At 34.7% G+C, this 12,474-nt stretch overlaps 1 protein-coding gene across 5 annotated transcripts; it reads right to left on the bottom strand.

Annotated features, from left to right (window-relative positions):
* Positions 1-3,649: 3,649 nt before the first annotated feature.
* On the bottom strand, positions 3,650-12,297 carry LOC132267043 (putative disease resistance protein RGA1). 5 transcript variants are annotated; one of them, XM_059768094.1, is made up of 7 exons: positions 10,237-12,297; positions 9,876-9,955; positions 9,490-9,665; positions 7,572-7,644; positions 5,440-6,600; positions 4,589-4,645; positions 3,650-3,947 (listed from the first exon to the last, which is right to left on the bottom strand). In XM_059768094.1, the coding sequence occupies exon 1, from the start codon at positions 12,292-12,294 to the stop codon at positions 10,246-10,248; it is 2,049 nt and encodes a 682-aa protein (XP_059624077.1). In that variant the 5' UTR covers positions 12,295-12,297; the 3' UTR covers positions 3,650-3,947; positions 4,589-4,645; positions 5,440-6,600; positions 7,572-7,644; positions 9,490-9,665; positions 9,876-9,955; positions 10,237-10,245. The 5 variants fall into 5 exon arrangements, with proteins under 5 accessions (XP_059624077.1, XP_059624075.1, XP_059624073.1 ...); XM_059768090.1 differs by lacking the exon at positions 3,650-3,947 and having other exon boundaries at positions 3,959-4,645; positions 5,440-5,565; positions 6,490-6,600; XM_059768092.1 differs by lacking the exon at positions 4,589-4,645.
* Positions 12,298-12,474: the final 177 nt, after the last annotated feature.

Genomic DNA, 12,474 nt, shown 5'->3' with positions numbered 1-12,474 from the left:
TTTCACCAGCACCGGGCAATATTTGAGTGGGAGAATGATTAGGGACTGTGACGGATCGTTGATATATTTTACTTTAAGCCAAGCAAATAAGAATTTCATTAGAGTGGAGGTTCTTAGTGTTCTAGAAAGCCTTTAAGATGCAACTTCTATCTGGTTGAGGTAGATAAATACCTCATGTGGTGGTTGATTAGGTATTTATGAGTTGGGCGTGGAGCCATTCATTTCAGTTTTAAGAGACTTGGCAACCTTTTTATATTTGACATTTTGGAACCACAAAACTGTAAAATTGAAAGCCGTTTATTTTATTTTATTTATTTATTGATTATTATTATTATTATTATTTTTGCCAAGAGTGGTATTTGTTGGTAAGATATCACTTCAAGGGTCTGGCTGGTGTCTTTATGAGCTGTTATTACGGGTGTCCTTTCCTTTATTATTATTATTATTATTGGGCTGCCTATATGACTGAATGTTTTATTTATGAGCTCTAAACAGTATTTTGTGTTGACTGAAGCTATGGCCTTTAGAGTTGAATGGAAGTATAGGATTTATGTATCCGACCCCAAATAATTGTGAAAAATGCCAATGTATTACATGGAAAACAGATTATGTTGAACATTGAACTTTCATGCTGGAGTTGACGGAGAATACTTTAGTACTGCAAATGGAAACTTAACGGATGGGGGAGACGACAACCTTTGTAAACCATGTTTGGAAGGGGGTGTCTTCTAGCCACAAGTAATTCCAAAGTGAAATAGGATGAGGCACTGACCTCGAGCTTTTGGTGAGCCTGAGAAAACAAACTTGAGGCTATTTGGTAGCTGAATTTGAGTCCCAAGTACACTCATATGGTTGGTGACTTCACTTTCTGTGGCAATTTATGGTCGATGATAAATTTTAAACTGATATGAGGGAAAATATTATAATACCATTTTGCTCCATTCTAATTTTTATAGTAGCTGATTACCTTAATGACATAAAGAAAGTCTGTTCCATATGGCAAATATTATGAGACCCGCTAAAGTTTTGGGTAGTGATTCGAAGTTCTAGTCTGCTCGGAAAAAATCAGTGAGGATGTCAAGAAAACTTTTCTTCAACGAGGCACCCTCAAAGTGAAGCCAAAACCTACCACCTAAAGCTAATGGAATCTATGGAACAATAGAAAGACAGCCAATTGTGATGCCCCGCCTAGCTGTGCAGGGAGGATACAGTCACGCAGGCAACACGACATGAGTTGAGAACGACTTTGCATGGGGTCTGCATGACATGAGTTGAATGAACTTTTAGAGCCTTTTAGAATTGTGTGAAGAGAACTCTACCCGGCTGCATGACATGAGTTGAGTTGAATGGACTTTTAGAATCTTTTAGAATTGTGCGGAGATTATAGAGTACTATATGGAGAGTTGAAAGATTTTAGAATGTTCCAAGCTTGTAAATATGAAAAGATTATAGAGGGGAAGTTTTGTAGTGTTGTAGATATTTGATAGAGAATTCTATAAGGTGGATCTCTATAAATAGGTGTAGAGAGTCATTTGTAACCAAGAAGCTATAAGAGTGAGATAGCCTTGCACAGAAAGGTTATGCCATATCAGCAATATGCAAGGGTTGCAGAATACTTTGATTCATACTTGTATAAATCAAACTTAAGCAATATGACATAAAAAAGAAATGCCCAACCCAATTATTGTTCTTCACAACAAAAACCCAATTCAAATAGTGGGTTTGGCTAAGAGTGGTAGAATTTATATTAACTGCATCTCCTTTCATTTATTATTATTATTTTTTCACATAAATGGAAAATGAATTGTTTTGGTTTTGGGGAGTTAATACAATTCTCGTTTTCTCCCAACAATTTTACTAAAAATTTGATTGAAAAATAAATAGTTTTAGAACAGAGCTTTCTTTGAAATTGACATTATATTTGATACATACGATTCCATATCATTGTCTGGGAGTTTGTTATTAAACTTAATTAATCTGTTAAGAGTGTTACTAATTAATTTTTTTTGTTTTATAGTGTGACAAAACCAAAACTCTAAATTCCAGCGCTCAAGGCCCATGTGGAACTTCGGCCACATATCGATACCAAAATTAGAAAGGAAATAAAATACGATCACACAATGAGAAAATAAATGGTCATAAGTTTAGGCTTTTATTATTTTTTATTTTTAATATTCTTCTCTTTTCTTTTAGATGTAACTTCTATTTATTTATTTATTATTATTTTTTTTTTCGGTGGCTTAAAAGATTGATATTCTGAAATTTATTTAGATAAATACCATTCTTGCTGATTGCTGAATTCCTATTATTGAGAACTTCAATACCGATTCAATCCGAGCTCTTGGAAACCATTATCGCATATTTATAGAAATTTATTTTTTATTATTGAGAATTGTTTTTAAAGAAAATATGAAGTAGAAAATTCAAAAAGAAGGGGATATTCAATGAAAAAAAAAAAATCATTGTATATATATATATATATTTTCAAGACAATAAACACACTCACACACCCACTTTTCGCTCCTATGAAAACTTGAACCATCTAACTTTGATTTTGAAAACTTGAACCATCTAACTTTGATTTTGAAAGGTGAACAGAGATATCACTGGGCAACACAATTCTTAATAATTTCATTATAATTTAACATGAGTATTTTCCAAAAAAAAAAAAAAAGTTTATTTGAATTATTTTGTTTTGGTAACAAATAATTTTTTTTTTCAAAAAAAATTTAGTAGTTACAAAATATTGGAAATAGAGAAAATTTAAATTTTAGTGAAAAAATGAGGCTCTAATGCTAACTTAGCAATAAAAGACACTGCGAACTTATTTTTTAAAAGTAGTATTTTATTTATTTATTTATTTTTTATCTTTGTGAAGATTTTCATAGAACTTATTTGTCTTTCGAACTTAAAAATAGGACTAATTAATAATTTTTTCTATTATTTCTTTCATGGAGTGCAACAACTTTGAATTCAAAATGTTTGAAGATATTTATACATCTAAAAGAGTTTATAAGTAGGGAATTATATCTTTGGTTGATAAATCTTAAACTGATATCTTATTGGAGAATGGGGTGCAATTACAGGATTGCAATCCATTATGACAAAGAAGTGAATGGATCCTCTACAGTACCACAACTGATGGCCACAAGTACTCAAGTGTGATCGTGCACACCTGTAAGTAATCATAACCAGTCATACGTGTAAGTAATCGTAACGGTCGATATGATAAAGTACGTATGACACCTACTAAAGTTTTGAATCATGGTTCATCGTATCTGTCGATATGCAATGTATTGATCAGTTCGTAATCATTTTTCAAGTGTTCGATACCGTCACACACCTCTATGAATGGGCTGATTCGACCGACTTACACCGGTATTTATCCGAATCTGTTACACTGCGACCTCGAACATTGCTGCTACTGCGAACCTTGTTTTGGCTACATACTACAAAGGCAGTGAATTGAAGTCATAATCTGCAGTAAAATAACAAACTATGATCTGAAACAATCAGTGAACATGTCATGAAAACACTTCTTCCAATATTGCCCTTCAAAGTGAATACAGAACTGTACATAGCACCAAAATGGAACAAACACACAAGCAAATTGAGTCTATGGAACAATGGAAAGACATACAATAGTTACTGCCCAGTCAAAAATTAAATAAAATATAATCGTCAGTAACAAATAGAATGTACACTAACTTGAAGCAAAGCCCCCAAAATAACCGGGGAAAAAAAAAAAAGAAAAGAAAAGAAAAGAAAAGAAAGAAAAAGAAAAAGTAGCAAACTTATATTACACAAGAATGTCGAAAATGTGATTCCCGCGATAAGTATTGCTGTCTAATAATTTGTGATTTTGAAGATTCTCCATGTTGCCCGAGCCTCGAGCGTACACTGGCTTTGATTTTCTTCGTCGCCGCCATCTCCTCCGTTGAATGATCCTGATTGACCATACCATCGTAAGAGTGATTAAATTGAGCTAATAGTTTAATTTATATGTAAGATCAAAACTTTTGATTGCTTCATCAAATTAAAGCAAGGATCATATGGCAAGTGAAAAATATATTTTGCATTTTATGAACTAGTAAATGTGTTAATAAAAGTCGTTTGAAAAACATTTGTATGAAATATTGAAAGGACAGCACAGAGGAGACTATAACCAATAAATAGTGTAACGACCCAAGCTGATGCCAAAATTTTAAAAATTTCGCATAACCTCCCTTAAAAATGGTCCTTTAACAACCTGTCCCAATACACAAAACACATAGTATAATCCAACATTCCATTCATCAATTCATTATACCTCAATATAGTTCCTCTCATGGTGGAACATCCACACACCAATTAATCTAACTTATCATAATTACAGTCCCAAAATACATGGTTAAGATCTAAAGTCCCTGTCTTACAACGTTACATGATACAATTGCATGGAAATATATACCACAATTCCATTAGTTTCATTTACATCAAACAAAAGATAAATTCGTTCTTAAGTTACAAGGCCATGAATACTAACTTAGTTACATTTCCACAACTATGAGTATACATAGAATGGTCAAAATACAAAATAGCAAACAACCTTCTAACAATTTTCAAGCTTGAGGTGGATTGTTGTCCACCGGTTCATTTCCAAGACCTGAAAAAATAATATAAATAGTAGGGTGAGCAAATATGCTCAGTAGGTGACCACCTCTTGAAGCCCCGTTAATCCAAACAAAGCATAGACCAATGGGGATATGGATCATACAACGTAGGGGAAGGATACAACATGGTTACCAATCTCAACACAAATGACAAGATGCAATGGAGATGCAAATGCATGCCGATGTTGCTCCCCATTTTCAAATTCAAGATCATCACTTTCAAATTGTTAATACAGCCCGCCCTTTGGTGACCCCGCAGCGACACGATAGGAGGATTGGCTAGTGTCCCTGACCCTTGGTAACCCCGCAGCGTCATTATGGGCCCAGCTAGCTCAACCACACTAGGGCAACTCTCTAGTCCCCTCCAGGCTATATTAACCTCCGACTCATTGGTAACCCCGCAGTGACCGGGTTTGCATAAAACCATTTCATCAAAAACACATCCCCAAAATTCCCCGTTTCCATTTCAAAACATTTTTCCATCATGCAACCCCGTGATTCACATTTACAGCTCATGCCTTTAATGTTAAATCAATGAGGGATTATCATAAAACACACTAAAGCATGCTTTCCTACATCATTTATAGCATAAGAACAATACAATACGCATAAACTCATGGTACAACATGTTTCTCATATAACAACATTAAAACAAGCTTCCACATATTCACATAGGTACTAATCATGGCATTCAAAACAACAACTAACACAATTAAGCATGCTATATCACATATAAAGAAGAAAACTCACAAGGGTGCAAGAAAAATGTGAATTAGGAAGCCCCTACCTCAAGATTGCACAAAACCCTTGAAATGGGTCTTGAATTTCGAAATCCAAAGGGTGCACAAAAACTGAAATTGATGGTATGGATGCGTAGAGCTCGTCGTGGGCTTCGTTTTGCCTCAAACGGCACCTTAATCCGATAAGAGATGAGGTATTAATCAAGACTTGAATTTGTAAACTAAAAAAAAAAAACAAAAAGCCGAGAGAGATACAGACAGAGACGGGAGAAGAGAGAATGAGATTACAGAGCTTTCAAAAACGTGGTCTTATGACCACTTAAAACATTAGTGGGTCCCACCTTTTTTTTTTTTTTTTTTTTTTTTTTTTTTTTTTTTAAATTACAGACATTACAAATAGAATGACCTCAAAGAAACAAAAATGGAAGCCATTAAACCAAATATATGGTGCTTTGTTTGTTACCCGTAACCTGCAATTCAATTACAGCATGCATAGTGAATACTATCGAGTGAATTCAATGGCTATAAGCATTTCATAATCAAATGCAAACATAAAGCAAATGCCCTGAAGCATTCCATACATGGTTAACTGCATAGAGCTCGGGTGAGGAGACAATAATGTAGAAATCAGGTGAATCAAAGAAACAAAAATGGAATCCCATTAACCAAATATATGGTGCTTTGTTACCTGTAACCAGCAGTTCAGTTGTAGCATGCTTAATGTTTGGCTCAAGTGAAGTAGCTTATAACTCCTAATTGATATTCATTGCATCTCAAACATAACCCTACTCACGAAAATGGCTTCCTTTTTGTGTTACATGCCACGCATTAAGAATGCAACTATTAGGATAGTTAATAACAATAATTCTTTGTTTCCTGTACCTTGATTTCATGTATTTCAAGATGCATAATGAATAATATCCAGTGCATTCAATGGCCATAAAATCAAATACAAACGTAAAACATTTGTTCTCAAGCATTCCATATATGGTTTTTTGACAGTATAATCTTTATAATTGTTTTCTTCATTTGTTTAACCAACCATGACAAGAAGTTCTGCAATATCCTGGAGACATCTATAAGGTAGGTTCCGTTACCATATTCAACAGCTGAAAAACTCGTACTCCCGAGAGAGTCTAGATTTTTCCGTACATAACCGTCTTTTAACTGTTGAATGTTGTCTTGAAAATGATCTCAATGTCCCATTTCTGCATGTACATATATATGGATTCAAATTAATATTCATATGTATTTATAATAAACAGTATGGTCCTTGATTGAAGTTTGATTTTTCTCAAAGGTGCTAAAATTGATCTAGTCGGAGAAACTTTATCGAATAAAATGTGCAATATTAATGTATAGGGTTTCAATTTGAATGTACGCTAACAATATTATTTCAAGAAATAACTACATGATTTCGGGATCATTAATTAGTTTCGGCCAATTACAAAATAATACATACATAAAAAATCGATTGAAAATAACATAAAGTTGATACGTTTACTTTATCTGCCATTTCATGATTGGCCCGAAATCAACTTTAAACACTGACAATGTGAAATGGAGTGTGGTGGGGTTCACTTATATGTGTCACATTTTAAGGACACTCAACGGACTCGTGGGGTCACTTACATTACATGACTCACATTTGAGGACACTCAGATTGAGATGGTTGAGCTCATTTGTTGCCACTACCAAAATAGATGTTTCTTGATGTGGTTTGATTGGAGCAAAAAAATAGCAAATTGTACTACTATCAATATTCTTGCTAAACTATTTTATAAAATTATTACAAAGAAAGTTGATATCCGCAATCCACTATTAATATATATATGTGTGTGTGTGTGAATTTGTTTAGAACAAATGATTCTAATCTTGAGATTATCTATATAAATTTCCATCCACACGTCTAATTACAAAAATACCCAACTCCATGTTAAAATTTCAAAGATTGAATTACAAATTTAAAGTAATTTTTTTTAAGAAAGTCTCTCTCTCTCCGTTGATCTCATCCTAGCTCGTCATGGTTATATATATTTTCAATTAATAATTGACTGATGAAGATCGAGAATATTAAGTTATGCTTGATTTGTCACTCAAAAAATAATTCTACAGGAAACTATGGCATTCAAAGGACGAAAACTTCTCTCAGGAACATAAATAATGACAAAGGACTCACCCTGCAACCAGATTCTTATCAGACTTGGCATGGAATTCGCAAACATAGAATTTACGTCCGAGAAATATTAAACCTGCAAAGCACATACACCAAACAACACTTCCTAAATAAAGCAGCCAATGGAAGGACTCTCAAAGAACCAAATGAAAGACACAGAAGCCCTGGAAATTTTGTAGAGAATAGATACATAGATGCATGAAACATTATGCTGCTTAAGTTATCAAGAAAACAGTTCCAACACATCAGATAAATTAAATCACCTAATTTAATTGACCACTTGTTCTTCACCATAATCAGAGAAAGTGATTTATCACTATTGTTATTTCTACTATTGTTTCTATATTTTAATTCTGGCAAAGGACTATTTTCATAGTTGTGTTGGCTCCATTCACAACCCCATGCATCACTCATATTTGGAATCCATATTTGTGAGTAGGATGATAATAATGCACCCAAAAATGCTGCAAGAATATTACTTTTCTCATTTAATTACCAATAAAGATAGAGACCATGGATTTTTGCAGAACTTCAAAAACCAATGATGGAGACCATGAATTATGATCACTGGCAATGATGGAGACCATGAATTATGACAGAAAGAAAGATGAGATTTGGCAATGAAAGAGAAAATTACCAATAAAGATAGAGACCATGGATTTTTGCAAAGGAGATGACTGCAGGCAAAGCTCAAGTTCATATTTCTAGTTTTTGATATGTTGGATGCTAGTCTCTTGGTTTGGGCATATCAGAAAGTTGGGAGATTGGTTATAAGTTAAGTGACCATAATATTATTCTTCATCCTAAGTCAATGAAGGTATTTAAGATACAACAGAAGGTAGGGAGATTAGTTTTTCACATTTTACAAACCCTGTACTCCAACAAAATTAGAAAATGAAAAAGCAATTGATTGACTAGTTTATATATTTGGATGAACTAGAAAGAGAAGCCTAATTTCATAAGATGAGCCTAAACTAAGTATGAAATTTGATCAAGATGAACACGCTTGTGAATGTCATAGCAACCAGACCTAGTTCATTTCAAACAGGAAAATTTATTAGGGAATGGACAAAAAGGCGTCAAAGCAGCTCAATTGAGTATATGACCCATCAAGGCAATTAAATTTAGGCACTTGCAATGGGAATAGGGTCACTGTCGAGGTTCTGAAAAGGACATATATATATATATATATCAAGGCAGCACAAGAATAAAGTCGATGAACAACACTTGGAATTGGAATGAAGAAACTTGGTTTAAATTTCGAACTGTCAATGGGAATAGCATATTAACTCTTCACTATCATACAAATATTGTGGTATGTTTTTGTTTATGTGGATAAAACATTTAATGGAGGGATTTAAAGATTGTAATCCCAGCAAAAACCAAATTCCCCATCAATGGCTATCATCCAGACCTCTGTGTGTGCTTATAAAATGGAACAGATTAATTCAGACACTAATCAACTCAAATGTTTGGAAGGAATTCTTAAATAACCTACATTATTCAGAAGCTTTGACTAGGTTTTTTGATCATCTGGTTTACTGGTAATAACAATAATAAAAAAATCTGCTTTATGTATGGGCAATTGACTAATATATCAATTTTAAATATATGCATAAAACAGATTAATCAGAGTAAGTCTGCTCGCCTTTAGAAGAATCTCCCACCATTCCCCAATAACCCATATGCTACCGCATTCATACAAACAAAACCAAAAACAAAGCAACCATTAAGAAGCTATTTTTACGTATATCGTTATACTTATATAGTATTGATAAATAGCCCTGTACATAAACAACTATAAACATCACAAAACAAGCTCGGAACTTAAAATGGTAAAGAAAATCAGAGGTCGATGATCCGTTACTGTGACATTCACAAAAAAAGAAAAAAGAAATAGCAACTTGAATTTAAATCTAACCTTCTGAAGGAGATAGAGTCTGTGGAGGGGATTAGATTCTCTCTTTCTATCTGTGCATATGGCTGCCACTAAATAGCTCCTTTGGTTCTCAACAATGGAAAGATCTTTGGGTGTCTTCCGTTTCTTTCTTTCAATTTTCTATTTCTCTATTATGATTCTCTCTTTCTGAATGCTGCCTATAAAATGAAGAAACTATAATGATAAGAAGGATTGGAAGTCTGAATAACTGGCTAAATTAAGGTTAGTATTTGTTTTAGAAATCATTATACTATGTGTGTGAGAGAGAAGAAAATTGTTATATGATGACATTAATTATCATGATACATATGGTTGTTTCACTTCCATGTCAATCATAAGCTAAAAAGAAAAAGGAAAAAGGAATTTACCAAATATCCATGGCATAAAATCCCACAATTTTCCAAGCTACTCCAAAAACACATGCACAAACTGAACAGCCAACATTTCCCTAAAAGATGAGAACCACAATCAAATAATTAAGGAAGACAATTTTAATAGTACCAACTGAGAAGAAACAGTCTACATAGAAGGAAATTACAAAAAGACAAGTAATTTGAACCATTATTAATGGTGCAGATTGAGAGGTTCACTAGAAAGCAATAATGAACAAGAAGAGCAACGACAAGATTAAAAATTATATGGTCATTGAAAAACTCGAATTAGAAAGTATATTTTCAGTACAAGCATAATTAAGAAACAAGAACATCTGGAGTAAGAGAACCCTCTTACCTTATGGCATCAATGTCGTAAAAAATTGGGACAACAGCTGATACGCAGTTCTTGTGATGTAGTAAGTTGACGCATTCCTTCAGGCAGTGATGTTAATGAACAGCATTCGGACCAGACAACTTTCTGAAGTGATGTGAGGTTGCATATCCACTCCGGTAGACTCTTCAAACCACACCGACTAATCTCTAGGGATTGTAAGGTGGTAACATATTGAAGCCCTATGGGAAGAGACTCTGACTTTTGAATTGAACCAATCGTGAGAGAAGTTAGGTTCTGAAGGCCTTGAAATTGCATGACATCATCATCACTTGACAAATCATTACAATCATAGAGCTGCAGCCTCTCAAGGGCGGTGAGATGTTGAATACGTCTTGACAGAGAAGTTAGCCTCCTACAACCAGAAATTTTAAGATACCGGAGAGAAGTGAGGTTTTGAAATGCTTCCTCCGGCAGACTAACCAGATCCACAACGTCCTCGATGCACAAAATCTTTAATTTGGAAAGAGGAACAGGTGAAGATGATGAGGACAGTGTTTTTACTGTTGTTGTTGTTGTCATAGGGATTGTTGCGGTTGACATCATCATTAACTGATGTACTAGCTTCCAGCTGACCCATCTGAGTCTAAGTTCTTCAACATGGGGACTTAAGGGCACTGATGTCACCTTATTACAAACATTGATGAATAATGTAGATAGACGAGGAAATGATGGCAGTATTGGCAGTGAAAAAAGATGTTGCTGCTGCTGGTCTGCCGCTGTTGTCATAGTTATTGGTTCTTCTGCTTTACCACTCCACCATCCCTTCAGACTACCCAACTGACAGAGTGAGAGAAACCTCAGGGATGGGAAGAATGTTGCACTTGATGAATATGAAACAGAACAAAGGGACATGTCGACACCACCACTGCTGCCGCCATTGTCTATATATTCCAGGGAACAGAAACTAAGTTTAAGAACTTGGAGAGAAGGAAGCTGCCCAAACTGTTGAAGATATTTCCATCCGCACCCTTTTATATCGAGTTTGACAAGATTTGGGAGGGACAATCCAATGTTGACCATCATCCAACTTGGAAACTTGACACCAATGTACCCACTAATAAACAGCTTTTTCAGATTTTGGTGTGGCTGGAGACCTTCAAGAACTGACTCGTAATAATCATGAATGCACTCCCTGCCAGGACAGATACTAATTAACCAACATAATTCCAATGAGTCGAGGTATTCCATCCCCTTCAAGTAGTTTTCTTCTTCAGTTTGTTCTGATGTTGCGCTTTTCAAACACCGTGATCCCAAAGAGAGAATCTTTAAATTTCCCCTTAGATTGTTTAGGCCTCTAAGTTCACTCAACCCGCCATTGACTGGAATCATACCATCACGTTCTTCACGCAGTCGGAACATCATCAAAGTCCGAAGAGAAGTCAATTCACCCAGTCCAAACGGCATACAAGTCAAATCATAACATTCCTCAAGCTCAAGATGCCTAAGGCTGACCATTCTTCTTATATCCCTTGGCAATTCTACAAGCTTACTACAACCATTGAGTTTTAGGGTCCGTAAATTTTGCAACTTGGTAACGGAACTTGGCAAAGTCTTGATTTCAAAATTTCTAGAAAGATCAAGATACCTTAATTGTTTCAGTTTACTTATGCAACTCGGTAAAGTTGTGATCCCTAGGTTATGCAAATCTAGTACACGTAACCTTTTAGAAGTTGGTGATCTTAAAAAAGTTGGAACGGTCACTGAAACATGTAGCTTTCGAAAATGTCCTTGATATGGCAAAAAGAATGTTCTTAGTTTGTTAGCTTTAAACAATGGGATTGGAATTTCCCATGACGAATCTCTGGGGACATCAAATGACACATGACGGATTTTTGGAGGAACATATTGTGCATCCAAATTCACAATGGAGCTTTGTGGACCAGCAACTAGGTTTGCAAGGTCATGGATAAGATCATGCATTTTACAACTTATTATATTTCCCCATACATTCATTTCAACATCTTGAAAGAAGGACCTCCTTAGCAAATCCATAAAATATAAATGTGCGACATCCTCCATTTGTTCATTTTCATCCAACAACCGAATAAGTCCATGAGCAATCCACAAACAAATCAACTCTTGCTTATCAATTATATGATCTTTTGGGTATAAGGAACAAACTGCAAAGCATCGCTTTTGATAAAAGGGAAGGTAATCATAACTCAACTTTAGTACTGGTAGAACAACATTTTCCTCTTG

This window comes from Cornus florida, unplaced genomic scaffold, assembly GCF_030987335.1.
Source record: "Cornus florida cultivar Cherokee Brave unplaced genomic scaffold, ASM3098733v1 CherokeeBrave_3.0.0_Hap2_Chr07, whole genome shotgun sequence".
Taxonomy (NCBI): domain Eukaryota; kingdom Viridiplantae; phylum Streptophyta; class Magnoliopsida; order Cornales; family Cornaceae; genus Cornus; species Cornus florida.
This window is presented reverse-complemented; position numbering and strand designations above follow the sequence as displayed.